The 27970-nt window shown below is 33.1% G+C and overlaps 1 protein-coding gene across 1 annotated transcript; it reads right to left on the bottom strand.

The window, feature by feature from the left end:
* Window positions 1-118: 118 nt before the first annotated feature.
* On the bottom strand, window positions 119-25088 carry LOC106099316 (transmembrane protein 205). The gene is made up of 5 exons (XM_013277827.1): window positions 24775-25088; window positions 6242-6411; window positions 3464-3627; window positions 1748-1870; window positions 119-1537 (listed from the first exon to the last, which is right to left on the bottom strand). Exons 1-5 carry the CDS (start codon window positions 25014-25016, stop codon window positions 1376-1378), a joined length of 861 nt encoding a protein of 286 aa, XP_013133281.1. The 5' UTR covers window positions 25017-25088; the 3' UTR covers window positions 119-1375.
* Window positions 25089-27970: the final 2882 nt, after the last annotated feature.

Below are 27970 nucleotides of genomic sequence, written 5' to 3'. Positions count from 1 at the left end.
GGCTACTAGACTTGAATTCCTTTATTGTGGTCGAATGTTTTTAGAAGGTAGAAATTGAATATTAAATAAGGGGAATTATATGTAAGGAAACACACAATGAAATAAAAAAACAACACAATCTATTACTCATTACAGTTATTTATTTTAAAACTCTTAATTAAACTCTCATCATTCTCTCGAATAAATAACGATATCTTACACGATAACATTCAGATCATCGGTATAAAGTACTAACTAGTGATTAAATATTGCTAAATTTATATAATACAATACTTCCGCGACTGCAAGCTGCTTGATCGTACGTATTATCTCCTGAATCATATCGCGACTTTACGACCAATCTCCGTTCATTGCTGACTAGATCTTGCTGCAAAATCATGAAATAAAACTACCAACAATCAATGAATGCAATCAACGAGATCTTTGAGAGTTTCATTTAAACGCGAGACGTAAAGTTAACGACGTCTAACAATTCCTTTGGTTTCGCAGAACGCGTTACAAGTGGCTTTAGTGTTGCCATAATCGTATATTCCAGTCTTCTACTTATCGGCGTAATATCTAAATTCTTAATATCTATCTTTAAGACTAAATTGTATGGCATTCCTGGGAGGAATTCTGACAGCGGGCGACATGAATTTGTCACGTTTTTGTAACCAAGCAGCTTTAATTACCGATGGATTGCGGCTGCAAAGTAATATTATAAAAATACAAAAAGTTATGAGTAGATACTATTATTGGCAAGAATATATATGCCTTATACTACCCAAATTCGAGGGACTTAATATTGAATTATTATAGGTTATATAAATTATCTATTATGTGCATTAAATGTCAATTATTAACACAATCATACAATTTTTACTTCGAAAAACACGTATTTCATTCGGAAATATTCACGCGACCAGCGCCTGCAGATCACACTTATCGAAAACGTTGAAAAACTATTATTTAGCTAAAATATAATAGAACAGACTTCACAGCCTGGATCGGAACTGGAACTAAACTGCAATACAAATGCAATCTCACCATCCTTAGCTATTTTACAGAAATGTTACATTTGAAATACGCGTTGAATCTAAACAATAAATTGATAATTTTGGTGATGTTACAGAATTACATTGTTTTACACCAGTAATTCCGTAACATCTAGATATCAAATAATAGATAAATATAATATAATCTTCGATGAAAACGTTAAAAGAAAAATAACCAAGTCATATTTATACATCATACATCGTACATTTCGCACAATGAGAAACAAACAATAACACTATAGAGTTATTTTTCCTTAACTAAAACATCCATAGACAACACAGAGTAAACGTCAAAGATTTAAATATATAAAACATTGGACGTTTCGTTTAGTTGTCGCGCTCTACAGGCACATTGAGTCTACTATGATCATGGTGGAGTAGCAGGAGCAGCCGAGGGCGATCATGGTGCCCATTGCGATAGTAGAATGGTAGGTACGGAAGGTCTTCAAGACGCGAATGTAGCGCGGACAGTGCGCCAGCTCGCCCATGACAAGGCGACCGACCTGGACAAAAAAAAACAAATTAAACTATTATTTTCGTTAAAGGCAATACCATCTGTTGACATTTATCTATGGTTAGCTGTCAGTTAATGTCAAACGATTCGATTGGCGCCTTTTTTTAAAATGCTTATTGCCTTGGTGTGTTATAATGTTTACTTATGGCTTAAAGAGCATAAATATTTAAATATATATTAAAAATTCGTGTTATATTACCTCTTGTCCGCCCCCCGCTGCCTCTTCCATCTGTGTCTTGACGTGCTTAGCGCGCAGCATGGGCTGCACGAGACGCAGGCGCACGTACGCTTCTATACTGAATACGGCTAGCAGCAATGCTAACTGTAACAACAGAAAATCACACGAAATAAAAAAGGTGTAGACATTGCGCTCGATATATTGATTTATGTCATCATGTAAGTAGTGAAAATGCAAATCTTTTTATATAAATACACTAACAACTTGTGAATGATTTCACAGAATAAGTGTGTCAAGGGTTATGATAAAAGCTCGCTAATTACATTTCCGTTGCAATCATCAATCAAAAGAATTACAGCGTAATAATTTGATAAACTAATACCTATTATTAAGCTTCAAAGCTTCCTAATGAAACCTTGGGATACTGCAAATGTTAGAGTGGTTTTGCGCGCGAAAACAGCGTTGATGATCTGTTGCTAAAAATGTTCACGTCAATTTTGTCATAGAATAAAATATAACCTTAAAAATAGTAATCGTATTTGTTGTTGTTTAATGAACTTTATAACCTTCTAGGTTATCAGACTTTAGACTAAAAAGGCCAAAGATGTTAGACTAACGATTTTTAAGATTAGCAGTAAAGTATAGTGAGTTATTTTTGCTTACATGACAAAATAACTGTAACGGATATTTTGGCAGGCGGACGGAGAGGTTATGGCCACTGCAAATGGTGGACATTTTGCCAAGTTTTTTTAATACCGTAATTTGAACGTACAATCAGATGTGATTTAAATTCATGTTTTTAAAATTAGTTATAATTTTATTTTTAGTGCCACGAATAAGCCTTCCACGTTTTAGTAGAAACTATAAAATGTTTCAAAAATCAGAAATTGAAGTACGTATATATTTTTTAAAATATTACGAGTACCTTGCTTATTAATTATACAATAATGGATTACATTAAGCGTACTTGTTAATATTTTAATTCGCAATAATGATTAAGGTCAAAAAGAAAAGGGCAAGGTAAAACTTCGGCGCCATTTTTAACGTTGCAGGTCGCACACATTTATTGACAGTTAAAAAATATAACACAGGTCCCTTGCATTATTATGAATTCTTGTATTATAATTGTTAATAAAATTCTGTTTGAACTTAAATGGTGATATAAATATCTCGTAATGTCCGATATTATTTATATCTTTAAACACAATGCTGTGTAATGTACCTTTATGATGAACAGATACGCTATTAAATTTATACACAAGGCCTACAATGCTATAACTCCTGTAAGATGTAGCGAATGACCTACTGTAATGTTATATGTAAGTACCGCAACTATTTACACTACAAATCGTTTTACAAAATTGGCACGCTTCTGCAATCGACGAAGCGAAGACCATTCTTTTTCGACGTTTCGAGATAAAGCTATTTTAAATAATAGGTGGCAAACGAGCAAGCGGCCAACTGTATTTGCCGAACGGGCGAATCGACCGCTGCCTAGACGACTGTATTGTAGATGCGTTGCCTACTCTTAATCGACGGAAGAACCGCACATAAACAGGCAAATTCCGCTTCCTATGCGTCTCCTCCGCCGTCAAATCCACTTTTCCTTCATATCCGTTCATGTTAAAAAGGTGGGAAGGCAAAGGGAATAAAATCACGCTAGCTAAACTTAAGCTAACTAAAGTTATAACTACGAATTCGCGTAACAAAATAAATGAACTGGTTTTCATATCTTACCTGTACCCAGGAGGTGTGCTGGAAGTGTGTGAGGGTCTGTGTGCGGAAGTAGGCGAGAACGGCCAGCAGGCTCACCACCGCATTGAACGCGTAGTACACGGGGAACAGCACCGTCTGTACGCGGCCGAACTCGTGCCGGGGCAACGAGAAGTATAGGACGACACCTGGAATAAAATAATTAAAAGTGAAGTTATACATTGAAGGTTTTATTTGGTAGCAGTTGGATAGAATAGATGAAATTAGGCAGTGGATTCCATATGAGGTCCAGTTATGTTACTAGTCTTTACGGAAGCATTGATAGAAGAAGTGACAAGATGAAGTATTTTTAAGAAATATTAAGTGCCTCCTTTCCTTTGTTTTGATAATTTATAAAGATAAAAAGTATCGTTGCTATAATTCATTTGTATTGATGTCAAATATCAAACGGTTCGTTTTCAAAGGTCAAATCAGTAGGTCCCGGAAGAGTGTCATATAGCGTCCGTCAATTGTCACAACCGCTAGCAATCAGAGAATTGGGACACCGACCGAGAGTAAGATCGGAATCAACGTTCGTCTATTACTAATGTTTGTACAACATACTGTATATATACCTTATACAGTATGTTGTAAAATTCGATGTTAGGTGACCTTTAAACAAAACTCATGATAATGTATATAATTAGCTGTTAGGAATGTAAGTAATGATGCAGAGGTTGTTAATTTTTTTGACAAAATTAATTTTTAATTTTAAACAAGTCGGCTATGACTTAAGGAGTAAGATTGCCGAAATATGTGATATTAAATATTAATTGAGAAACCAGTTTGTTTAATTAAATAAAAAAAATGTTGGTAATTTGTAAAAAAATTTAATTCATTTAACCTTTTAAATATTAAACGTAAAAGCCTCGATTGTCGGATAAATATAAGAAATTAAAATGTTTATTTTATACATACTTCCTTTTTTTGTAATTACGATAATTGAAAAGCAAAGATAAAAAGCTCGGGTAATTTATTTATTTCGCAAAGTTTTAGTGAAAGTTTTTAATATGGAACAAAAGAGTGATTCAATTTTTAAAACACAACATATGAAGTTGTGAAAACAATTGTATATGTCTCGTGCCGAAATATAAGAACAATGCAGCCGCACATTCCTCTTCGTTCATATTTAAATACATAACCGGAAAACAATCATGTCATTACTCATTACATCATCCCGGATGGAATTTTAAACTCCACTGCGCCTGCAGACCAAATGTAGTAAGATTCGATCTGTTCCCGCTGTTGCGATGAATTTCAAACAAAAACGTAATGGAATTCTTAATAAAATATTGGAATTAATTGTACAAGGACGTGAGGTGGAACTGAGATGTGAATTTGTCGCATGAGAGGTTTTTACCACTTCAATTAATTCATGGGGTGGAAAGTTGTCTTAGTCTGAATCCTTTAATGACTTGTATGAAGGGTTCTCTTATGCTATTTTTAAACCCATAATTGCTTCGACCCTTTTTAATACCTTCTTCAACAAGGAGGGGAAATATGTGTACTACAGGATAGTTTATTGGATATATATAGGGTGTTCTAAAATAATATTTAAAGAAGTTCTAAAAAACATTTGTCTTCACTTCGGTCAAGTTTCTAATGAAAAAAACTGGTAGTGTGTGAGAAAAAAATAATGTTTACCGTTTGCATTACGCATACTTTTCAATTGAAAAGTAAACAGGAAAAGTGTGGCGTATGTTAACTTTATAGATGTTTGTACACCGATTTCCTAATCGCCTTCGGAATTAGGTCAACAATCCTCTTGTCAGTTGTGTTGTGTGCTTCACCTTATCGAACGGTTAATGGGACAAAAGTATTTGAAATTAATTGTTAATGATTCACTCTTATCGTCTATTTAGATACATGATCTTAAAAGTACTTTTATTGTAAAAATCAAGTAAATTAACATTAACAACACTAGCTCACTACTATACGTCCCTATCGAAGGGTTCCGAGCCTATCTAAGCGGGTTGACTTCACACGTATTTCTAAATTTCTTCTCCATGTGTAGTTTGCATAACGATGTTTCCCTTCACCGTAAGAGTCGGGTTAGTTATATTAAATTCATAAATCGAACAACACATTTGTACATAGCTGGATTTTAACCCAGAATATGTTCGAATCAAATGTAATATCTTGTATAAAAGTGGACAACAATGGAAATTGTAAATTACATACCGGAAAAAAATCAAAGAGAAAAACCCATACATACACATCGCATTATCGGTGAGTTCTCGTATGAGATGCAATTCCTGTTTTTTGTATTCCCTTGTTCTGAGAATTGGCCAAGGGCAAGGGCTATTGCACGCCAGGACGATGACCGACAAGCATAATTAAGTCTGCTTACTTTTTACTTAAAACAGGTGCATTTTATATGTGTTGATAGATTCAGATTTTACCACCATTGGCGTAAATGTATGGCATAAACCAAGCTTCTTATTTGACGTAGTAAAAATAGATCGAAAAAGAAAACTTTAAAAATAAAATTTGGCAATCTTTTTCTTCGACATAGTCAATGAAGACGTCGCGACACCCGCCTACACACTTGTAAGACATGATAGTTTGGTGAAAAAGAACTTTGACTTACGTAAAAGTTCATAAAAATAAACTACAGTCAAAGATCAAAAGTCGACGAACAGACATGACAACGTAAACACTAGTTAACGCTGCGTAAGAAGATTGTAGGAAAGGAGGCCTTTAGTTATTAAAAAAAAACGTAAGAACACTTAGCTAATAAAAACACTATAATAGTTTACTAACCAGAGATAAGTGTCATCCATATCTGCGCGCCGAGATGCGTGGCAACGGCGGCGACGTAGAGCGCGCGCCAGCCACGCAAGCTAGCAGCGGGGCCTGGCCTTAGAAGCCATGCTGCTATCACCAGCAGTGCCAGAGAAATATGCAGCGGCTGCGGCGTCCTTGTTGCTATGCTGCAACAATATACAACATATAAAATATAAACATACATAATTTTTTCTATCTAATAATCGGCTAAATAGAATTTGCAAACTTTTTAGGTTACATTACACATTTATTAACTTGATAATACCTTGCGTGATATGCATAAATATGTTTACTAATCGTGAATTGATGTTTACAGCGGCGCGAAGACAGCAATTTGCACTTGATTTCTTAAATTAATTTTATAATACATGTACACAAATGTACATTGGCTGAGCACGCTCGATTTATTAGTATACATTAGTGCCATTCAGAAAACGTTGATAATTATGATTACATATAAAAAAAAAATGTCAATTTACAACACGAATTAATGACACCAAATCGAACACAACCACGAAAATTCTTATCTCAAAACTTGTCAATTATTATTTAGTAAATGTTTCACAATTTAACTAAATAGGAAGCGGAAGATTTACAACAGAATGAGGAAATATTAATGGGAAGTGTCTGTAAATCCATAACATACGCAACACTCATTATGTAATAGATACGGGGAATATATAATTCAGAACTGTTTCAAGGACATCAAGGTATAAAGAGTCAAATATGATACGAAATTTGCAATAGACGAAAATAATCAATAAAATAAATCATACTTCAAACTAATATTATAAATGCAAAAGTTCAGATGGATGGATGTTTGTTAGAGTATGTAACCTAAACAGCTGAACGGATCTCGATGAAATTTGGCATAGACGTACATCGTGGTGTGGAAGGACACATAGACAACTTGCTTTTGTTTTTTTTTTTAATTCACGCGGGTAGAGTCGAGAGTAAATATTGGTGATGATTTATCGTGTTAAATATGACCTGAATGCGAGATGTGGGTTACAGAACACGATGAATAACTCGTTAGAAAACAATTGGTGTTTATCGTTGTTAGCTTAAGATGCGTTTTCATTTAAAACTATCATAAAGTTTATTTAAAGTTACATACTTAAGTTAGAATCTAGGGAAATAAAAAATCTAACCTCATCATAATCATCATCATCTACTGCCCCTTATCCCTTACGGAGGGTCGGCACATTACGTGCTGCTCTTCCATACATTTCTATCAGCCGTCATATCTGAATCCACTCCTTTCTTAAGCATATCCTCTTTCACACAATCCATCCATGCTTTCTTCGGTCTTCCTCTTCTTTTATAGCTAACGTCTTAACACTTTCTGGTTTATGTCCCCATCGTCTCGTCGAAAAAATCTAACCTCAAAACTACAGCAAACTATTTTGTTTTTTTTTTGGGATCACGTTATTAACATCATAAGTAAATAGCACCTGAACATATAGTACGTAATATTTGTGGAAGTAATAATTTATTGCGTGCCATTGACCTTTATGTTAAATTAAATGATGAAACTGTTTACAATTTAAATCAGATATTTTAGCGCCATAACGCGGCGTGTGAGTAGGTCTTTGGTGTTCGCGTCATTTTCGCACTCACGTATGCTTTACGTAGTGTTTGTAAATTGTAATGCGAGGTACACACGAGGGCGGAATAGTCAGACAGAGCAGTTAATACAGTACTGCTTCAACACTTACTTCGAATGTAGCAATACTGCAATGTTTTCTGATCTATTTCACTCTTATCCTCGTGTGTTACTGTCATATATATGTTTGTAGAAATCGCACGAGCGTTTGCGTTGCAAATTATCATTGTGACGTAGCCTTTATATCCGATATGGAAGTAATTAACGCGTCTCGAATGAAAATAGATATAGCCGATAAGAAAAAGCGGCAAGATTATACTCAGTTTTTATAGCAAGTTTTTTTATTGTTGATTTATTTTTAGAATAAAACTCGTTGTGGTGAGTATTTTTTAATTTGAATTTAGAGAAAAAACAAAAGAGGATCAAAGTAATTTTGATTCAAGTTTCTCTGTACTAAAAGGCAATCTATAGCGTCTAAATTAAAAGAAATTCGCAATTTTCTTACTAGTGCAGTTTCAGTCGTTTTGATAATGGTGATTAGAATAAATGTGATATCTGATAAGGATAGCAATATAATTTGCTATCGTTTACGTTGGTTTTTGCCGACGTGCCTCATCTCACGGCTACTATCTGCGATAAGGAGCGTGTTTGCGGCCCGTGGTTGCGCAACCCCTGATGAAACATTAGGAAAATGCTAAACGAAAATAAACTTTCTTTTCTATTTATTCTTCAATAATTAATGAATAGGATAAAAGAATATATGTTTTACAAAATGGTTAATTTTCCCGCCAAATGTTTTTCGGTCTAAAATTTTTGTTTTCGGATATCATTACGTTCATAAGTTATTTCAAGTAATTCCCCCTGCAATAAAAAGAGTTTTAAAATCTGTATTATTTACTTTAGAATGACGTCGGTGGCAGCACGAGTAATATCTTTCTATTTTATTTTCGCGCCATTCAGGCAGCCATGTTTGCATTCGCGAAGGTCAAGGCGAGAGAACGTGCGGTTTTGAAACATTAACCGTTATCGAATAATTCTTATAGTTTTCTTTTATTTGCATGATGACTAATACTTGCTAGGTTTTATTAATCTTTTTACAAAAGCAACATAAAAAATCGGTCATCAAAATAAAATTGATGTTTCAGCTTTATATCCGTAATAACGATGACGCAGATTAAAAATTTCAAGCAGCCATTAATAAAAAATTAGTATTACTGCCAGGAATTAATATTACACGATTTTATTACATACACATATTGAAGGATTTTTAATTTTACGTTTAATTGCAATTTTATTAATGAACAAGAAATGGTATCTTGATAGTGGAATGTAGGCATCGTTAGTACTCGTACTGACGTGGCGGGACGGCGCAGTAGTCTTCACTTCAGTTTATGGACTTGTCTTAATTAAAACCTATTGACAGCTTTTTATTACAAGAACTTCGTTAACGTACTTGTAAAATGTTTATACATAAGACTTAATATGACATTTGAATGTAATTAAAAATCTGTTGTGAAGGAACTTGGTATGACAGTGATTTATGACCTCTCTTTTTGTCTCAAAAAATATAAAAAAATACAATTGTCCGTAACTATGGTTTGTGTTATGAATGTTTACGTAATTTAGGCGTTCATATCGAATTTTATAACCTATTGAATTAGGTTATTTATTTGGTTTGGCGTCCCTTTATGTAAATGTTGTGTACAGATCCAATCTTCCGTGTTTGTCAGGACCGTACGGTTTATTAGTTTAATCGATGTGATCTAGTGATCTATAGCCGTTTATAAATAAACCATTTAAGTGATCAAACTGTGAGCCTTCATTTGCAATTCAGATCAAAGATGTCGCCCGTCAATCCTACGGTTGTTTGAAATTGGAATATATCAGTTTGAACATGTTTTACCGTAATCTTGTAATACATTATTCTTAATTAATTCTAATTAATTTTCAGTATAATAAAAACCCTATAATGCTTTTTGCTTAATTTTATTTAAGGTACATGAATTTTGTTAAACAGTAAACAATAAATATGTAAAACAAATCGCTTCAGACTCGAATCTTGATGAACTTTTTCACTTTTTGCGATTTGATCTACCGAGAGAATTGTGTTGAAACAATAAATAATTTATATTTTCGTTTGTAAAGTAATCTACCACAGTGCCTGTAGCGTCGCTTTGAATTTCAAATAAATGTAAAAAACAAACGGCAAAAAGCCAAGTATCCGCTGCAGGATGCATTATTCATCGCTGGTGTCCATTTAAGATGCTGTTTTTGCGAGTAATTTCGGTGTGGCTCGAAGTAAATCGATTCAAGATTCGTTCTTGAACTTGAACTCAATGGACGAGCATAAAATTGGGAGAGCTTCGGTTGTGTAAACAAAAAGAGATCCGCAATCGTGTGTCGGTTTATTCAATGGAAGAAGCATTTTGTTAAAATGTCCGTTGTGATAAATTGCGAATTGTAAAAAAGTAGTGTTTGACAGTTCGTTTTTTTCTTTTGACAGATGTTTAAATGATCTTGTTTAAAGTTAAATGCCTCTAATTCGGAATAAATAATTTTGATTTTCTTTTAAAATACAAACAAAAATAGGGGAAATAAAATTATGGTATTTCGAAAGTAAACAGAAAGTTAGTTCCTATATTTGTTAGGACGGTCGAATGCAGAAGTTCCATTAGCATTAAGCTGTTTTAAATTATGGTTTTGACAGAGTGATCGTAGAGCAAACACTTTAAGCCCACGACCGTCGGATTGTGAAAAATGTCGCTGTTAATCTCATTTAAAGGCGCGCAACCTCATGTATTTCAAACGTGATTTGAGCCGTCGACTTTAAAAGGCTTAGTTATTAGCGCGTGTTGAAATAGTGGTTTGATGTTGGTTTAAACCGATAGCTTAATCGATTTGTTCACACTTTATAACATCCAGTTTAAACGACTTTTATTATAACTGCAATTATTAATCTTATTTCACAGACCTTCTCTCTTTTCTCTCAAAAACCGTTTTGGAATGCCATAATTATAACAAAGATTTTTTTTTTTATTCCAAATACCTTTTTCTTCATCAAAGGAATAGATTTGTTTAGATTTAAAATCAAAACCAATCTAATAGATTGAATGTATAAGTAATCGTTGTGAATTGTGCGTATTTCAAAAATAAAAATTAATATCCCATATCAGTTGCACGTTTTATTGCAGTGATAGTGGTTTGTGATTACTTTGGGTACAAGTTGAACCACTTTACGTTAATTATATGAAAAGATTGTGGAAAATTTAAATTTATAAATGACCAAAGCTTCTGCAGAGGGAAGAAATGAACAGTCATTATACTATGTTGCTATGCTAATTGAAATTCCTAAAATTGGAAGCTATCGAATTTTCTGTAGTAAATATTTTTTAATAATACCAAAACCAGGAAAGAAACAAATAAATACGAAAAACAATCGTTTCAGGCATTAAATAGTGTTAGCATTGCAAAAATTGTCATATTCTAACAAAATCAGAGCACGAAAAGGTGAATGACCTTTGCAGTTAGCGACACTAAAATCATGATTTTTATGCTAATAAAACTGTCTTTAGGCCTATATCGTATCATACGTAATACCATTGTAATGCCATGACTCGATATCTGAGGCCGCACGTGCTCGTAAATAACCTGCGCGGCAATAATTTTGAGGTTATATTGCTAAATAACATTACAACATCTGTCAATGTATGGACGTACGGACGTGGTAAACCGCCAATTTGTTATCGATATTGCATAAAGTTAAATTTGATACATTTTTTTTGTTGTTTAGTCATTTTTAAGGGAATAACCGCACACATTTTTTACATATGCCCTTGACCTGTGCGATTTCCCTACAATTTTTTTACTAAATCTTTTGTCATGTGGCTCCAAAATGGCGTGGTTGGTGCGTATTCTTATTTAGGCATTGTGATATGGGTAAAAGGCGTTGAATTTTGCGTTCGCCGGAAAAAAACTACCTCAGGCAATACGTTCAATATATCATACAAGTTTGTACGACATAAACAATTTCTTGTCCGTGGTTATTTTTATATATCCGTTACTTTTTTAATGTGAAGCCATACAGCCAGTGACACGGTCGTTTGTAAAGTCTGCCAATTAATGAGAGTAGGTACTGGTATTTAAAAATCACTTCATGTTTATGACTTTGCCTTTTTAATTATTCTGGCCCGATTTTTCTTTTATCAACTATGCTATAAAATGCTGCAGCTATTTTTATCTGTATATGATTTTTTTACTTGTCATTTTTTTTATGTCGTCTTGCGTTGTCGTTACTAGCTAAGTGTTTTTTTTTTAACAAATTCCTTTTGAACTATTTGAAGTGTAATAAAGAACGGAGATAATTCCGAAAATGTTTGTTCGTTTGTTTTTTAAGCGAAATGGCACCATTTCATATTGCATAAGATTATGCCTTATCTTTATTTTAAAAGCAATTAGGATTTTATTTCTGAAGTACAGTTATCCGAAATTGTAGCTGTTTAAAGGTGTACTTTGGACTTATCAGCTATAATCTGTCGTTAATTATTTCCAGATCCGTTTTTTTTTATTATTTTGTCCATTGAATATTGAAAACATATTGCGACTTTTGGAAACGAGAATGTGTTGGATCGGAATTGACGCAATTAAAAAATATATTAAATACTCAAGAATGAAATATACAAATGTTCGTACAAACTCATAAATATACATTGTATAAGAATAAGTAAATATTAATATCGTATCGTTAACTAGATCAATGTATTCATCGTTTGTTCACTAAACTTATAAAAATAACAAGTGTCAAATTATCTGACATATGCTGTCATCCGATATAGGCGCCCTGGATAGCAAACATGACAGTGCAAACCTTTGTAGACGCATTGACTAAACGAGGTTATCCGACATTTAACCCAGCGGGGATTACCCTAAAATCTGTGCAATTATTTTAATATAATAAAAATGTAATAATTGATAAGATTATTGAAGGTTTATTACTTAATTGTTAACGTCATTGATTTTTCAAAGTAAAGCCGTTTCGAAATTATCTAAACATCCGATCACTAATTCGCTCCGTGATCACACTACATGGCGTGCATTTTAACGGTGCCCTTGTAAGGGCCGCTCTCTACTATTGCAGAAGCTAGCCTGTCGCGCCTTAACATCTAATTGCAACGACTACGAGGAAAGATTCTTAATCAAGAAACATCAAGACTCTAGACGAATACGGAAATTGAGGGCATTGTTCATTTTATTAACATATTTCTTAGAATGATTTTACTATTTCAAGCCACGCAATTTGACATGAAAAATTTGAGGTTATTTATCTGTGACTATGTAGTCGATAGATCTCTTTGTAATACTCTTATTTAATTCGAATTATCACTTATTTTAATATCTTGACTTCCAGAGTATCTTTGTACCTATCTATTAATAGTAATTGTTGATCTTTGCCATTAACGTAATAAATTATGCAAACACATTAATCACAGGTGATTACAGTTTAAATATCTGTCTAACGGCGACATCTAGTGTCAACAAGCGATAACAAATACATTGTTGATCGAATAGCAATGTATACAAGCCTAAGTAATTTGCATATTGATTGATATCGGATTTTTAATCTGTATCCTCTTAAAAGTGTATCCTTTGACATTTAAAAATCAATGGCCGCCAGTATTAATCATTTTATTTACTCGGTAAAAAAAAACTACTTGTTCAAAGTGAATTAAAAAAAAATCTCGTCGGTTTCGCTATTTAATATTCAGTTAATTATTTTTGTGTATTTTAGGTTTAAGATTTATATAATACGTTGGCGCCAAAATTTCTTAAATTGATATGAAAGTTTATAAGCTTCCAAGCTGATTAAGAAAGCGCATGTGTGAACGCAGAAAATCTTGTAATTTTGTTTTGCTTTACCTGTATGTACGCCGTAATTATTGTTAATACATATGTTTATATTTGTTCTTAAAGCGTTCGCTAGTAAATTTCTCGGAAATAACAGTCGCGACCTCGTTACGTGTGCACCGCTGCACTGAAGACAATTTAGAATAATGGCTTCCCTCTGAACGCCTACAAAACCGCGAAATCTTATCATTTTATTTCTCTAACTGTTTATAAATGCATTAAAACATATCTGTTTGTTGTGTTTTATTTGTAAAAAGGAATTGATAAAAATAGAGACAATAAACGGAAAATGAACTGAACATTTTGCCACAGATTAGTAAACAAGACTAAAACAATAGAAAGCAGTTGTCTATGGTTACGCAATTTAAATATGGAATGCTACAGATGTCAGATGCGACGTGGGACGCATAGAGCACGCCAGCATTATGCAGATTATAAATGTAGCGACATGATACATTAGAAAACCCGCCAACAATGCCGCTGTGCGCTTGGCAACAAGATTTTACTAGAAATACATTCTCATTGCTTTAACGGAACTCTTACAGTTGTTGTCGTACTTTTAATTGAGAATAAAATGATATTCAGTTTCACGACAATATTTTAACTCGATTATTGATCTTTAGTTTATTCGATTCTAGAAAAAAGTTTGCTTCAATTTTTTCAAAATTATTCTGACTGCAACATTTAAAATAACATTGTTCAAGTTGCAACCTAATTTATTGTCGCAATTCACATGCGTGGGAACAAAATATGTCAGCTTTCAATTCGTTGTATACAAACATGTTACGATGATGTTTAACGTTGCCACGCAGCAGTAGGATTTGGTGGTCGTTTAAAACGTACTTACATTGTTGTCAAGGTCAACACCTTATAAAATTTATCGTGACAGTTATTGCAATGAACTTTCTAGATCTCAGTACCTGTAGTCGAAATCAAATAAAATGAGAGAATTATGCATTTTACTGGCTGATGATTTCTGTGTTTAAGATTATAGATAATAGAATAATGTCTGTATTAAACCTATAATTAAAAAAATGTTTTGACAACAGATCCATTAAGAGAATTTTCCGCAATACGATTAACATCTTATATCTGCTTCACAAGTGTCGATAAAAAATTACTACTGTTTCTTATTGTCAGCAAAAAGTAATTAGCTATACCGTTTGTTACCAATAAGTTCTTACGACGTGATGGCTCCGACACGCAATTCATAATCCAATTACTACGTCACAATTATCTAGAGTGATTATAAATCTCCCAAGGGACTAAAATGTTCAGTGTTGTGAAGCGATATTTATTATTTTAAGCCTATGTTACAATGAAATTATGTGCAGAATATGAATTGGCTTTTCGATAGAGGATTAACCATAACATAAAGTTTTAATACGCAAATTGCATTCGTCCACTTGAATTGCCTTGTTTCGCACAAATTATGCAAAATCTGGTGAATTTTAAATTGCTATATTTGGTAAGATTTAATAAAAACAATGTTAAATGAAGATGTTTCTGTAATCTGTATTTTAAACAGATTAATTAAGTAAAACAAAACGATTCATGTTAGACAATGGTTACAAGCGATATCAATGAAGTAGTCGATTGAAGGCAATCTATCAAGATTGCGGACACGTCGAGATAGCGTCTTGTTGAATGTTCTATTTGTACTCGTTATGACAAAGAGAGTTCAAGTAATGAAAGTGCTACTTCATCATGATTTTAAGGGTTTTTCTATGACGATGAGAATTTAAAAACAGTTCAATCATTTGGATATGTTTTTCAATGAAAATGTAGAGCGCGCTCACCTTTAAACAAACTATCGCACAACTGTATACTGTTAGGAACAAAATTAGTACCGTGCTATAGAATTAGCGCAACTCTAGATTATCGGCATAAACGTCACGTCCCTAGCTGACAGCTGTCAATGTCACTAGAAGTATGGATAGATTGGCGCGCAACCTGGGTCTGGACGAGAAGTGTTGCTCTGACTTTAAAGCGACAGTATCAATTACATAAGTTGTCTAAAAATACTTTGATTCCTATGAGTTTATATGGATATGGGCACACTACTAGATTTTTAGTTGTGCAACCAAACACTTGAATTGCATAGAAACAATCGACAATCGCACAGCAGTTGTGCCATAGTTTACTCAAAAGTGTGCGCCCGCTCTTAAAGTCTTAAAGAGATTCTAATATCGTACATATAAGATTCTGGTAAATCCCTTTCTGGACAATATAGTATTTGCCTATATCTTTATCGAAGCATTTATTGTATAGAATACTAATACTCGTAGTATTGCAGTTGATTTGTAGGAAATGAATTGTATGAAAGTAAATTGCGTTTACTTAACGCATTGGAGCGTACAAACTATACGCCGTGTTCGTCCGACTGACACCGATTTTGTTATATTAGGAACTCAATAAAGATTATAGTTCTGAGATTCTTTAACATATCTATTGAATTTAAAAACTGAAATGTATACTAATATAATTAAGAGGAAAGATATGTATTTTTGTACATTGATGTAACTCGAAAACTACTGGGTCGATTTCGAAAATTCTTTCACCATTAAAATAAACGTTATCAGTGAGTAACATAGGTTATATTTTTTAATTTCACGCGCACGAAGTCACCAGCAACAGCAAATCAACTATAAAATCGTAGTAAAGTTTGTTCCAATCTCTGTTTAGTAATTACTATATTTAATTCGACTCTACAATAGTTTTAATCATTTTCTCTTCAAACTTAGAGTTACTAGCTACATTTTACGTCAGTGAGATCATGTGAGTTTTCAGCTCGATAGAGATGTTGATATAAAATCTGACGTCTGTTTGATATGTTTATCTTGTTTACAAGTGGATTTTCGTTCTCATTGAATGAATTCCTTTCTTAGAAGAATACATTGGACTTTATATTAAAAGGATGGAATCATTCATAACGTTACTGTTTTGTTTTAATTTCGAATGATTTTATCTTTACTTCCGAATTAAAAAGTTTTCCTGATTTATTTTAATTCCTATTAAATTGAAAATGAGATTAATATTCCTGCTGTTTTCCTCAAGATAATTTAAATGTTTGTATTGTTTAAATTCTTCAAATGTTTGTATTGAGCTGTATTGTACGCAGATGGAATCATCGAGAAATGAGATATTTTGTTTACGCAATCGGAATTTCTTTCATCAATCATTTACTAAATGACAGCGATGAGAACATCACCCAATATAACATACAAAGAAGCTTTACAAGACGAATCAAAGAGTCCACGAAATGACCTGTTTCCCACCTTAATCAACCTTGGATGCCTGAATGTTTTACTTACATTTTTTGATTTTGTACTAAGCTTATATCAATTGATTTAATTTTGTTGACATTATAAACGTGTTTCAATATATACAACTAACTTTCGCCCGCGACTCCGTCCGCGTGGAATTAAAAAAAACAAAAGTGAGTAGCCTATGTGTTCATCCAGAGTCTTCTCTACGTATATACCAAATTTCATCGAGATCCGTTCAGCCGTTTAATCCACAAACTCCAACAAACATCCATCCATTGATCCATCCATCTAAACTTTCATATTTATAATATTAGTTAGATAATCTAATCTAACTTTTTTATAGGTCTCTTTTTTCACCTGTTTAATGTAGAGTCATCGATTCAAACAATAAAAATCATATTTGTCCTTTAATGTTGCCACAGATAACATAAAAATGAATTTATATTTCTTAACTGTACCAAAAACTACAACTTATTTCGTATGTATTAAGAAGTACTTCACTTTAATAATGCATCAAATCGCAAGTTTTCAATATTACCACGACCGCTAACTTCGCGTCGGAGCGGAATCCAATAATCGCTTTTGTTTCATTTTATCAATCGTACCGTAGAGGCCATTTTTCTTTGCGTAGTGGACACATGGCTGTAGATTACAATAACATGATGGCGACTGTAAACACGCTGTTACGTGCCCACTGGCACGTACTCAGGGGTTTCTCGCCTCTTGGGAAAGTCGCAGGTGACGGCTCATGTTTTTCTTTTCAGGGGTTAAAAGGAAAATTTGATTTTAAACATACGCTTCTTAGAATTCGGCAATCTCTTGTTTACACTAATATTTCGTTTCACTGAAAGAAGTGTATTATCTTTTTTAGTATGTAGTTACAACTTGGTTTTCGATTTTTTTTTAGTAAAAACATTTTTTTATCCTAAAATTGAGTTATAAGTACAGAGATGTTATTGTGTAGTGCTTTCTTTCTTTTGAATAATTACTGTATTACGTAATTGTATGAGATTGTTCTACAACACACTAGAATTATAAAAACGAAAGTTTAGATGGATGGAAGTTTGTTAGAGTTTGTAGCCTAAACTGCTAACGGATTTCGATGAAAGTTGGTTCAGATGTAGATGATAATCTGGAAGAACACGCAAGATGCTGACTTTAGTATTTTTAATTCCACGCGGATGGAGTCGCGTGCGAAAGCTAGTTAGAAAATATTTGGCAAAAATCTGATACGTAACGTAATAGACTATGAGTATCAGACTTTGCATTCCTTTTTAAATGTTTAAGGACTTTGATCTTCGCGTGAATCAGCCAGGTACAAATTAAAAGGTGTACATGATAAACTATTTACTATATAATAACAATCATGAATTTCGAATTGACTATTGACTCATTCGTACAATTAACACAATAACATTATGATAAAAATTATCTTACGATTAATTTAATCGTTTTTTTGTTATAATATAGGGTGGCAAACGAGTAAGCGGCCACCTGAACCCAACGAAATAGAAAGCGGCCGCTGCCCATAAACATCCGCAATTGTAGATGCGTTTGCCCACCCTTAATTGACGGAGGAGGAGATGCACATAAAGAGGACATTTCCCCTTCCTATGCGTCTCCTCCACCGTCAAATCCACTTCGTTTTATTCTTAAAAATAATTATAGAACGTTCGACGCATTAGTGTTACAAGTTCTTCTATAATCATAGATTAAAAAAAGTAAAACCGGAAAATGTGGGCATCGTATAAAAAGTCATAAATCTTAATAAGTTAGCAAAGTGCTACTATTACATAACTAAGTAAGCACTTTTGTTTTTAATGTTACTTAAAAATCATAAAATACATATTACTTTTTACAAAGATGTTACGAGAACATTCTTCATCCATATTTGTAATCATTTTGTAATCAAACTAACTAATGGTTTTATTATACAATTCTACTCAATATGCTGACTGTATCTCAATACTTTATAAGTACAGTCGTCAAAAAAACTAGAATAACAAAACATCGATAGAACAAGGCCTTAATATGGTAACTGGAAGGGACTTCGAAATGGTAATAACAGATCATCTTGGATTAAATTCAAGTATGGATACGGTTTACAAAAAACATAGATTGCATAATGACTAGATGTACCTTCTGATTATGAGATAAATTATGAATCCACATTCTTTTGCTATCCATGGAGATATTCACGGTATTGAAGGAAATAAAGAGACCTACTTCTATTTAAGCATTTCAAACATATTTGACTTTCCGTTCGTGTACACCACCTCATCTATCAAAAATGTATCGTAACAAGAATGTATAAACACAGGTGGGTATTGTTATGTATGAATAGGCTCTTAATATCTGATTCAAAGACAGATCATCGTAATGATGTCACTTCTAGTTCTACTATAGCTGTTTTGTGATCATGGATAAACAAATGCTTTAAACAGTATATACAACCTTGGTAATTGTAGATTAATTTATTCAAGTCATAAATTAGTTAAAATAACGTTAAATCCTTAATAATGATAATTACCAGCATAGAGGCTGTAAAAGCCAATAAAGAGTAATTGAAAAAGATTTGTTTTCTCGTATTGGATTTTGTAACCTTACTTTTTGTGCTCAAAATAAAACCTAGCAACAATATTTTAAAATATAATTAACACGTTGACAGTTAATTTACTGACTTGCAAAATACTGGCAACAAAAAGAGCAAAAAAAGTTTAACTGATGACCAATAAGGCCAAAAGTTACCCATGCCAGTCTTATTAAAAAAATAAGCGGCATGATCGTATTTTAATAATTATCATATTATTTGCCAAATAAATACACATGTTATAATTAAGTTGATAATTAAAATCAACTCTTTTTATCTTTTATTACGCGTAATGAAAGCAATTACATGATTTTTCACGGTAAGAAGTAATTTTAAAATAAGAATTGGTTGAGACCAACATAAACGTGTTTATAAAACAAAATGGATATATGACAAAATATCATAAATTTGTATATTAGTTACTCCCATAACCGGAAATACTCAGACGAAACTAAATGAATAAAAACTACATCGTAAACTGTACATATTGATTTGGCTGTTTGTTTTTCTAACATCTATGGAAAATGTGCGGATGTTTTTGTGATTTTAACTATTATCGTTCGATCTCTTTGATTTCATAGCCGTATAAAAGTAGCAAAAATAACCTAAAAATATAATTCAAAAGCGACAAAAACAGCCGTATACTGAAACGACATTTAAATAAATAGATAAGGCTACACTTAAACTCCAAATTCTATTAAAATACGTCAGTAAAATTGTAAGCAGCGCTAACAAAGCATAGTGTTTAAGATTCGTTGCAGTATTCGGCCGTTATTGTTCTACTTTAGAGTGTTTGTAGACGGAAATAGCTGAAATGCTGATATTTATCAGTCAACTGTCGTGATACAGGGAGATGTTGAACTTACATGACGCAAAAGTATTGGCAGAAAGCCTACGACTGAAATAAATGCTTTGAAGGTAAAATTGCCCTGCTTGCTTCAATAATACAAAACTACGTATCTCATGGGATCTGTAATGACGGGTTTTTGGCATAGGAAAACACCCTGTGTTATGATAAATTTAACTGCAATAATACTAAATGGTTTACCGATTGGAGAATCTCTTTTCTCACTTAGAGACTCTTATTCTAGTTTTCTGGTATTTTTTTTTCTTTCAGGAAAGTGAGATATAAAGATTATTAGCAACAAAGCTGAAACACTCATTTAATTCACGGTTTGTTACTAAGGAAGTAAAAGTATTGCGTTTACTCAACGACCTTTGATATCAACCCCATGTTCCGGTATCCGAGTGGCGGTCACCCCGCAGATAAAAAGCGCCGTTGTAGATAAAAAAACGGACATATTCAAAAATTATGTAACACTTTCGGTAGTGTCCTATAACGCCTACGTTACACCCACTCAAATAAACAGAAAGAAAAAACAAAGAAAGAAAAGTACGAAAGCATATCTGTTGCCACAGTTGATCTTATTTGAGGTTCTGTGACGTAGAATGACTTACTTGTTGCTTTTATTGCAGACATCCTTTGCATTCACAGATTAAACAATGCAACGACAATCGAGCCTTTCTCCATGTTAATTTAAGTAAGGAATCTTTTAAGAATTTATTCTCTTGAAAAAAAGAAAAGATTTTTCTTTTATCTCATTTCGTTTGTTCTCAAATAACGTATAGCAGGAAATTTTATCAGCATATTGTCTGCGATATAGAAATCTTTTGACACTATCTTGGTAACAATCGATGTTAAGATGACGTATTTGCGATTTTGGATGTTTGTTGCGTGAGATTTGAGATCTTTAAGCTATTGAACTTATTTGCGTCAACAGGAAAATTGGAAAACATGCATACATTGAACAATACTTTTACAAGACACAATGAAAATGAATCAGACCACTTAATTTCACTTTTAATAGAGTAATTTAATCAGTTTTATATCTGTGAAGTGGGTTTTTACTTCGTTAGTTATCAAAGCAATTGATTATAACTATTTTCTTATTGTTAAAGATGTACAGATACTTGGATGTAATTCCAGTGAAATTGCACAATATTAATTCTGTGTAATTCCAGAATTATTTCAAAGATAAAAGAGCGAGATGGCAACATTTTTATAAAAGATTTTCTACTGTGAAAATAAGTAATAATAAAGTACTTGTATGTTACAGTTATAATTAACAACACGCAATCAAACGATGTTTTATAAAGTAATTATTATGTTTCTTTACGTTAATAAAATACATCACAATATGATGTAATAGTACATGATTGGTTTCCGCTAATTTCAGAAACATATACGAAAAAGAAATTTGGCAGCAATTGCACAAGTTTACATAACTTCAAGGTAAAAACAATTGTTTATACTGATACTTAAAATATATCGATGGTTATAATGAGAGTAATATTCTGTACTTAAATAACCTGCAGTGACCTTATTATGTAGTATTTTGTTTTATAACTGTAGCACTAACTGCTTTAGTGTCCAGTTATAATGAGACGGATACTATTGAGTTACAATCCATCGTGCCGCGGTACAATGGAGACGCGACCTCGACTACCGACACGACCGCTAAAGAGATATTGATCTATGGATTTGTTAAATTAATCTGAAAGGTCAAAGATACTGTACTTTAGTTGCTTTAAAAGGATTTATAATTAAAAAGGATATTCAAATTTTATATGACCTATTTCGTTACGTCTAGTTGTTAATATATTTTTGTACATTTACATTAATTTTTTGCGGTATGCATATAAAATACAGTTTGAAAAAAACGTGTATCGATTTTACATATAAACCGATCCGATACTTAAACTGTCGGCGAGCGGGTGACCATAAATATCAGTCTGGCAGTATCACTTCCCGATACAAGATTTGTGATACTCGCGTAGCTGGACACGGAACATGGACTACAAGCGTACATAGATAAATTGTTCACATTTCCTACTAGATATGACGTTATGGATACTAAAAAATATTAACTAGTAATTCTTCAAAAAGCCATGTACTTATGTGCAGTTCGAGAAAATGTCGTTGGAGTCACACTTTGGTATACAAAATGAATTAATATTTCGTACTGAAATATAACGTATCAAATGCAACATTTGCAAGTGTCATTGTCAAAATTTATTTTTAAACTGTTTTAAAATTGTAAAATTATCTCTAAATAATGCCTTTTTCTAATAATCATTTGGTATTCAAACGAACCGTTATGTAATATTTCTGGTAGGCTTTTAAATAATAAATTATTCATAACGATTTGTCTAATAGTGGCTTTGAACTTGTACTTCAATTCGTTATAGTCACGGATGAGATCGTGAAATAGCCATATCAAATGGGAAACAATTTAAATCAAGTACTTATTTCTTTTGAATAAAATCGAAGCATATTTAAAATTCGAACCCACGACCACGTGATCGGATTAACCATTAGGCTATTGACGAGACAACAAAAATAACGTCGGCAAATACGGGGGATAGCAAATATAATAAATGCGACAGTTTGGATGGATAGATGTTTGTTATTATATCTCTAAAGTATCTTAAGTGATGTCAGATAAATTTGGCACATAGACTAGAAGGATACATCTATCTTTTTTTAATTCCGCGTAGACAATATCACGAACAAAAAAATAGTTATTAATTAAATTCAAGCGCAAACTTTTAGGTTAATCGTAGTCGTCGCAAGGCAAGGTAGTGAAAATATAAATGTCTAGTTAAGGCAAACAACAATTATTTGATTAGATCATTATAAATGATTGGAAGGTTGCCATTTATAAAACATAATTGCAACAAAATTACTTAGAAATCGAATATAAAAACGGGACAAAAACTTAAGCTAAACAGACTATTTTAAGTAAATAGACAACTGTGATTAACATTATATTATACAAACTGTGGTATAGTAGGCAAATAATATCGAAAACAATTAATTTTTTCGAAAAGTACGGTACAGTCAGCAGTACAGGTTCATTAGTAACAATTATAATTTTAATTGCAAGTTACATTGCAATAAGAATGTAAATGTTCGTATATAAATTTATGGGACAAACTGTATATTATAACCCTTTTACGACCTAACTGTGACTAGTATATTTTTTTAATACTTTTATTGTTAAAGGTTTAGCTTGCTCGAAATATTTGTTAAGGTTTTGCGAATTTAATAAAGCAAACTTATGAAAGTTTTAAAATATGATATTTTAGTCAAAGAATTACGAGATTCTTTGTGTAAAATACCATATTTTTAAGATTTTATCAATTGATAGTAGAGATAAAATTGAGCTTAACATCCGTTATGGATGAAAATGTTTGAAGAATTGTACAACGTTTTGAATTTATAGAACCTTTTGATATTGCAAATACTTGTGGTAATCAAGTTATAATTGAAAAAGAATGCTATACGGTGTAGTAGGTTTCCATTGCTGAATTGTACAAGACCATATAATTGTCCCTTTAACTTACTTTGAGAAAACTGAGATATATGTTTTGTACTGCTGATTTGGCAAAGGATTTCATAATTTCATCGTTATACATTGTCATAGTACAATTTCAGTTGTTTAATTTTTATGTTTTTTTCTAACTTGCGTAATGAAATTGCATAGAAACAATTGAGTTAGTAACATGAATCGACTTTACACGCGACTAGACGTGGCAAAGAGCGTGTACCGTGCAATACCAATAATTAGTTCTTCAGCCTTGAAGTAATGATTGAATCGCCTCTACTGTCCAAGGTGCTTAATTTTGAAGAGATTTCTTTTACATATGTATAGTTTTTATCTTATATTAACATAAAAAGTCAGCGAGTTTTTACAAGCGATAAAAATAAAGAGCGAAATTTACTTTTTGGGACGAGGCCAGATTCAAATTCACGGCAAACTTGCTCTAAAAATTACGAATAATATGGAAAAAAATGTCACATTTAGAAAGTATTGCCAGTAGGGTTTATCAGACTGAAAAGATCCGACGTAAATGAAAAATGTTAATTATAAAATTACGTAAAACAACATTAAAGAAAACACGATTCGTGCGTCATTTCCATTGAAATAAAACGAAAGTTAACCAAATAAATCAACAAGTTATAAAAGAACCAGCTGTACAAACAAACTATAACTAAATGTTAATTTTATTGATTACCGATTTATAGAATTTACGATATTTCCACTGGAAGGAGAAAGTAAAAATTTCCACTGGTACTCACACGAAAGCCTTGGTTTCCTGAAGTCGGACTAATCCCTGCTTGAAGAGATCGTAAGCGACTTTGCTGTACTGTGTGGATATTGCGAGCAGGTCTGGCTGGTAGGCGACCTCCTTCTGGCGTTCTTCATCATGAGGGTCGGTGGTGATGTTGTGCTTCCTCTTCATGCGTTCGAGCGTGCGGTTCGGTTTGGCGGGCGGCGTTTCGATCGCCGGCGCCACATCGCGGGTACAAACGTTACACATGACGTAATGACGTAAGTCGTGTGGTGCGCGCACGGAGCTGTGTGAGACTGAGCGAGGCGAGAGCTAGAATATAACTTGGGCAAATCGGCTGTCCCCACCACGACGGCCGATAAGCGAACGCAGGCGCCGCTGATAACTGCCGTGCTTCCCGCTGCCGGCCGGTGGCCGTTCATCAAAGATGCGACGACTTTGAATTGATTGTGTACAGTTTTCCCCCAAAAGTGCATTCCCTCATACGCAAATGGAAAAAAGACGCACCATTTTCAGCTGACAAAGACCTAATTTACCCGAAATAATGTGGAATAATTAACAAGGATTGAAAGGTGAACTGTCATCGGTTTTGTACACGAACGTAAATAATGTAAATCCATTTGTAAAGTTAAAATATTTCATCATAAAGTTCATTGATGTAACGGCATTTATAATTATTGTTTTCTCATATGGAAATACTGAGTATAATCATGAATGTAAACGAATTGCAGAGGCAGTTGTTACCAGCTACTGATTTGAACCGACGCTATATTCTATTTTTTTTTGTAGAAAAAAATCTGAGTTCTTTCACGTTATTAACCACCGTCTTCGAATTTCAGTAGATACCTAATAGAATGAATTACTGTCACATACGTTCTTATGTCATCTTCTTCCCTTGGAGGATTATTATATTTGAATATGTATAGTTAAGTAGCTCTGGGAGACCAGCGGATGTGATCAAAGCGCCACAAGCCTATGCATACTTAGTAAGGGCATGTCCGTGTGTGGGCAAACGACGAGTAGACGAAAGCGCACATAGATGGCATATCGGCATGCTGTTACGTCTGGCCAATACTGAAACTTTTGTGTAGAATAACTTAGAAAAGTGAGTCATTTAATGTTTGGATGGCACTATTCGTCAATATTTGTAATTTTTACAGTCATAATAAGATTAGATTGTATATTTATACAACACTCAAAGTTCTCATCAATATGATTAAGGAGAGATTACCAGCAGTTGTTATTCCGCTATCAAATGAATAAGGCACGGAAAAATTATCTGATGCAATTTAGTTTACAGATATCATCATGCGCGATCCTTAACGAGACAGTCAGTGTCCTAGAATGTTTAGATACGCTATGTACAAATGTAGACACATGTTCTCGCCGTTTAGAATTCAATTTACACGTGTAACCTAAATATGATTTTTGATGTATTAAAAATACTTTACTTTACGTTGTCGTAAAGGGTTAAGTTCTTGTTTTAACGCCCATAGGAGAAATCTACATCGCCCTCTTTTTACCATGTTTTAAGAGTGAAAGGGGAAACAGGGTTATGTGACGCGGTGTCACTAGTAATTGACAATAAAAAACATGGTAAGAAATCAGTAAATTATATGGGAAAGCTAATAATAACTATAGAACGTATGTTCACGTTTTCGTCACAAATTTCTTGGAAGTCCAGATTCGCTGACAGTAAACATGATGTTTGCATTTGTTAAATAACTAGCACAAGGTGGCGCCATTAATTTCCCAGTAGAAGTTTGTTTATTGATCAATTTCCTTGCAACCTAATTTATTTGTTTATAAATGTAATAGTTATTGTGGTAACAGCAAACCATTAGTCATTGCGGATTCTATTACTATTAAATACAAGACGGACGTTAGTTATGAATGTGGAAGGGTACATCGCTAGAGGTAGACGTAGAAAGAGATGGATGGATTGCGTAAGAGGTGACATGATAAAGAAGGGAGTGATGACTGAGATGACGGATGATAGAGTGCTTTGGAGAACGAAATCCCGGTGCGCCGTCATCTCCCCTGCAGAGGCAGGGGAGATGATGGATTCTATTACTGTTAAAGGTTGAAATGTTTTTAAAGTTTCTTTTTATTCCAGACTAGCTGTTCCCATGCGACTTCATCCGCATAAAATTATAAACATTTTATTTTATTGTTCACATTTGTCAAATTATCAATTGCCAATGTGAAAATGACTTGACATGATGTCAAACCATGTCAACCTTACTTCCTTGATGTTGGCAACAACTTATGGTCTCTTTCCCACATTAGGGTTTTTATCCAAAATATTTACCCCTAAGTTTAACGGCGTGAAAATATATAGCCTAAAGCGTGACGTAAGTGTAGGGCTTTTTATTAAAAAAAGAGTTATTCGAAAATATGCTGTGATTGCTGACATCTTAGGCAACAAAGAAGTGTGTGTTTACGCTTTATTATATTAGAGAAAATGACTGATCGTCTCTGTATTTAATTCATATCATTGTGATTTTATCTTTATTCGGAAAAATCACGACGAGTTGCCAAAATGAATGAAATGTTATATAAACAACACACGTAGCTGCGTATTGCAATAGAAATAGATTTTGTATTCCTTTAAGATTAGTTCCGCGACGTTTCTTATCGTACTGTGAAATTTTCCACTCGTCGTGCTTACAGACAGCGCCTTTAGTGGCTGTGAATATGATAGTTTGATTTGAAACAACATTGATTACATATTGTTAAAGATATCAGAGAATATGTCAAATACTTGTGAACTTTTGGCATTTTTAAAAATAACTTATTTGAAAACAAAATCATTTTCAGCCTAAAGTGGTTAGTTTGACGTATTCCAACGATACAAAGACTTTATACATTTTCATTAAAATACGAAAACGTACTGTGTATTTCTCGCGGCACATTTATCTATCGCGGCATATTTTACTAATAAAATGAAAACGAAAGTTTAAATGGATGGATGTTTGTTAGAGTTTGTAGTCTAAACTGCTGAACGAATCTACATGAAATTTGGCACAGATGTAAAGGACAGTGAAAGAATACGTAGGTTACTTATATATATTTTTTTAATTCCACGCGGACGAAAGCAATAAAAAAGTAGTAAAATAAAAAGGAAAGATCTGTCTCTTGTATGTATTTGATTCACGTAAAAACTACTGGGCTGGTTTAAAAAATTCTTTTACCATTAGATA

Source organism: Papilio polytes, unplaced genomic scaffold, assembly GCF_000836215.1.
Source record: "Papilio polytes unplaced genomic scaffold, Ppol_1.0 DF824135.1, whole genome shotgun sequence".
Taxonomy (NCBI): domain Eukaryota; kingdom Metazoa; phylum Arthropoda; class Insecta; order Lepidoptera; family Papilionidae; genus Papilio; species Papilio polytes.
The sequence above is the reverse complement of the archived record's forward strand: the minus strand, read 5'-3'. Positions and strand labels throughout refer to the sequence as shown.